General features: G+C 37.9%; 1 protein-coding gene across 1 annotated transcript; it reads right to left on the bottom strand.

Annotated features, from left to right (window-relative positions):
* Nucleotides 1-411: 411 nt before the first annotated feature.
* LOC124377831 (histone-lysine N-methyltransferase SETD1B-like) lies at nucleotides 412-4,249 on the bottom strand. The gene is made up of 5 exons (XM_046837140.1): nucleotides 4,052-4,249; nucleotides 1,745-2,731; nucleotides 1,560-1,620; nucleotides 1,313-1,363; nucleotides 412-1,145 (listed from the first exon to the last, which is right to left on the bottom strand). The coding sequence occupies exons 1-5, from the start codon at nucleotides 4,215-4,217 to the stop codon at nucleotides 1,082-1,084; spliced, it is 1,329 nt and encodes a 442-aa protein (XP_046693096.1). The 5' UTR covers nucleotides 4,218-4,249; the 3' UTR covers nucleotides 412-1,081.
* Between the last annotated feature and the right edge of the window lie 470 nt (nucleotides 4,250-4,719).

The following is a 4,719-nucleotide window of genomic DNA, read 5'->3' as shown; positions in this document are numbered from 1 at the left end:
ATCTGTTGGTGGATAAGGGAACGGGATTCGGTGTAAAGAAGTTAAAGTAAAATAAACAATATAGTGCGTTCAGATCTTTAAATGTTTAGTCGAAAATAAGCAGTCCGGTGATTTTGAGCTTTCAGTCTCATTACTGTATTGAATATTTTTACTGTTAAAGTGCTATTCTGTGTTAAGCTTTAATAAATTACACTAGATTATTTCCATGGATATTTATCTGCACTTTTCAATTTGCACAATGCCAATATTCACACTTCAAATAGACGCTAACAGGCATCTATCTAATATATGTATCTAATATTAACAGACTTAACTCACAGGGTGTTAAATTACTCTAAAACAAATAATAATGAATAAGTCCAGTCCAAAAATGTCTTGTCAGATTTTATTCAAACAAAACATTTTTTTGTATGCTTTTAGAGGAAATTGAACAGGAAAAGGCAATACAATAAAAATAATCTAATTAACAAAATATTTTGTTTGTCTTGGTCATTCCTCTGATGAGAATTAATCTGTGTGTGTAATCTGTAAATTAAAATGTATGTTCTCATTATTTGCTTTTCATACCCTTTTTAATACTAGACAGGTTTGTCGCCAGCAGAGGGCGGTGTTGTACAGCAAATAGTTAACTCAAATCACATATTACACATGACAAAAACGTTTTTTTTGTTTTTTTGTTTTTATAAAAGTTTCTAATAACGGATATAGCATATACAGTGGAAAAGAAGTTCTCTTTTCAAATAAAATCCACAACAAAAATTTTATGATAATTAGAGGCGTTATTTAGTCAGAAAGAATACAATGATAATGAAGTAGAGAAGGAAACCAGACATAAAAAAAAAACAAAAAAAAGTAATCCATGGCCAAACAGGGACATGCTATATGTTTTCTTGACTCATACATCGACTATTTGACCACCTATTAACTCGTTGTAGCCAAAATTCGTGATCGTTGATTTTTGCACACTCTAGTTGTATGTGACTGAATTGTTTCTAAAGTCGCGAAATGCTAGTCAAATGATATAATGTAAAAGTGGTTTAGTTTAATTAAAGCGAGATGTTTGTTAGGCCGGCTGTGTGGTTTAACAAGTCGAGAAGTACTCAAGGTCCTTCACATTCTTGTACTTCTCCAAGAAAGCAGCATACCTGCAACAGAGATGACAACACGATAAGATTCAGCAAGAAGTGTGAAGTGTGAATCTGACATTGGAGCATATTTTTCTCCAAACTGAATAGTTTAAACATCAGCTAATACACAGAATAAATACACCTTTTTGAGAGCATTGTGTTGACGTTATGCATGTCTTACTCACAGTTTGCTCAAATCTTTGCTAGCTGATGCAGGACTGCTTCCCCCTGACAACCTGTAGTGATGTAACAAAACAAAACATTATTCAACAAGAAAGCAAACCGGCACTTTTCTATTATTTCATGGGTAATTGTTCTAGCTTTTTAAAGATTTGTAAGTTCCCTGAAGATCCTTCAATGACCTAAACAGAGAAAATATTGGATGTTTGTCCTTGTTAAAAATGCATTGAAAAATAATTGATTTTCACTCACATTTTATTGAGGATGGTCTCAACACAGATGATGTCATCTCTGATGTTGTCATCGATCAGAACTTTAAAAAAAAGATTGCTAATTAGTAACTTGATGCATTTCAGTCTTTCACAGTGCTTTTTTTTTACACTAAAAACTGTGACAACAACATTCCAAAGTATATGGACTGAGATGTCTTTACTTACGAGTACAGGCCATGCTGCAAAGGTTGAGAGAAGGTTCAAGCCCAGAGGTGCAGGCAAGGTAACCTGGTATCTGGAACAACCCATACAGCGTCCACATGTTTTTCTCATCGGATTCTTCACTGCTTGATTCTGCGGACCTGCTCCTGCGTCCTCTGCCACCTTCAAGTCTGGAGGAGTTGTTTTTTGCAGGAGGAGTGGATGGATTTATTGTTGAAGAATTGAAACTATGTTTAGGCACATTCAATTCTTCCTCACTGGATTCCTGACTGCTTGATTCTGCAGACCTGATCTTGCGTCCTCTACCTCCTTCACGTCTGGAGGAGTTGTTACTTACAGGATGAGTGGATGGATTCATTGTAGAAGAAATTAAACTAGGTTTAGGCACATGCAATTCTTCCTCACTGGATTCCTGACTGCTTGATTCTGCAGACCTGATCTTGCGTCTTCTAGCTCCTTCATGTCTGGATGAGTTGTTACTTGCAGAAGAAGTGGATGGATTTATTGTAGAAGAAATTAAACTAGGTTTAGGCACATGCAATTCTTCCTCACTGGACTCTTCACTGCCTGATTCTGCAGACCTACCCTTGCGTCCTCTACCACCTTCACCTCTGGAAAAGTTGTTACTTGCAGGAGGAGTGGATGGATTTATTGTAGAAGAAATTAAACCTTGTCTAGGCCCATGAAATTCTTCTTCACTGGACTCCTGACTGCTTGATTCTGCGGACCTAATTTTGCGTCCTTTACCACCTTCACGTCTGGAGGAGTTGTTACTTGCAGGAGGAGTCGATGGATTTATTGTTAAAGAATTTAAACTAGGTTTAGACACATGCAATTTTTCCTCACTGGACTCCTCACTGCTTGATTCTGCAGACCTGCCTTTGCGTCTGCCATGATCCTTTTTGAGGAAATGAACACAGGGTCCAGGGACTTCAGTGGTGGTGGTGGCAGTGGTGTTGAAGTGGGAGCTTATTTCCACATGGTACACAACTATAAAATATATAGTAGAGAATCTTAACAGCAAGCAACACAAAAAAAAACACTGCAGCATTCAAGTCATATCCTATTATTAGCAAGTTTCCAGTTTTCATTACTAGCACCAGCATTAGGCGCAGTGATTTTTTGTGTAATTAGAGAATAAATAAATAAATGTCTTATTATGAGATAGGTCAGAGGACAATGACTAAGTTGGATTGAGATTTTTTAAAACTCAGGTAGCAAAAAAAAAGCATCTCGAAATGCATATGTCAAGTCAAGTCAAGAAGCTTTTATTGTCATTAGAACCATATATAGCTAATGTAGTGCATAGTGAGATAAAATGTTTTTCCAGAACCCTGATGCTACATAACACAACATAGACTAAAGGACTAAAAGTAAGTTGTCCCAGCCACAAAGTGCATCGTATGCAACCGAGTGCAAATGGTGCAAGACAAAAGACAATACAAAACAAAAATGTGCAGGAAAGATACACAAAATACACAAAATAGTGCCAACCAGTATACATTTTGTATAATATGTTATACAGTACTATGTGCTTGAGACGGTACAAGCTGTGGTATGAGGTATAAGGTGTCATAGCTTGAGGTGGATGGGCTACAACAAGCCACATGCAATTTCAATCTTATGAACGGGCACAGCTTTATAAAACTGGACCATTACAATGCGAAATATATATATTGAGTTTATCTTGTTCCAGCTGTTACCATGTTGGTGTAGTTCTGGTTTGAACCTGTTTCTGGTTTTCTAGTTTTTGCTTTGTTCATGTTGTTTGTTGCCTGCACCTTGAACTTCTCCCCTGATTATGTCTTTGTTTTGGCCGCCATAATTAATTAAGTCTTGTACAAGTGCACCTACATCCATTTCTTCCACCCTGACCTGCCACTCATTCATAGCAACCAAATGCTTCTAATACACTATACACTCCTATGATGTTAAGCAAGACCATTGCTTTTTCCTGCATGCTTCATTAGGGAGGTGGTAGTTTAATGGTTAAGGCACTGGACTTTAGATCTAAAGGTTAAGTTCAAATCAAAGCGGCACCAAGTTACCCCTCCTTGGCCCATTGGCAAGGCCCTTAACCCCATAGCTGCTCAGATGTATAAATGAGATAAAAAATTGAAGTCGTATTGGAGAAGGGTGTCTGCCAAATGTTGTAAATGTAAATGTAATATCAGTCTCCCATGACTTTTAGTTGGGTCCTGCAGAAGCCCAGTCCCAACAGACACCACTTCACCAAAGCCAGAAACTCGAACAGTATTGTCAGACACTATAACCTCTTACCCTGTAACTAGGTGTGTATGTTTTACTCACGCTTGGCCACCAGGTCGCTGATCTTGTCCGTAAGGTTTGCAGGTAGACTCGAGTTCAGTTCTTTCCCCAAGTTACACTTGTTAAGCATCAGGCCGTCACTTAGGCCCAAGGCCAGGAACAGCACAGCCGCCATCGCCATCATCTCCATGAAGGCACAGGTCTTCATTATTCAATCTGATTGTGTCTCGTGGGTAGGTTGTGAACGTTGAGCCTCTTATCTGCCAGATTATATATACCCCCGCCAAGTCCCATAAGAATTCCCCAATTTCATGCTGAGTCACTAATCTACGCACTTTGTGGACAGAACATAATAGTTTGCATTGGTTTTAGATTTCATCTGATGAGACAGTGTCTAACAACACTAGGAACACCTTCTGTGTTCAGAACAGTCAGGAAACAATGTCCTATCTCGGTTTCTGGGTATTCTGTTTCAGACGCATTGTCTTTTGAATGGTGTGCATAAAAAAAATCTACCAAAAAAATAGAACAGTGCTGTTTTGTTGAAAGTAGTGGTAGAGTGTGAAATGTGAAAACTATTTAAATGAAAAGATCAGACTTTTCAGACTTTTCAGACTTTGGTCAAAGCTGTTTTTTTTTTAGCTGAGAAACCAAATATATATTATGTTTGGAAAAGGGACAAAAAGGGACAAAACAAGGGCTCGAGCGAA

This window comes from Silurus meridionalis, chromosome 24, assembly GCF_014805685.1.
Source record: "Silurus meridionalis isolate SWU-2019-XX chromosome 24, ASM1480568v1, whole genome shotgun sequence".
Taxonomy (NCBI): Eukaryota; Metazoa; Chordata; class Actinopteri; order Siluriformes; family Siluridae; genus Silurus; species Silurus meridionalis.
This window is presented reverse-complemented; position numbering and strand designations above follow the sequence as displayed.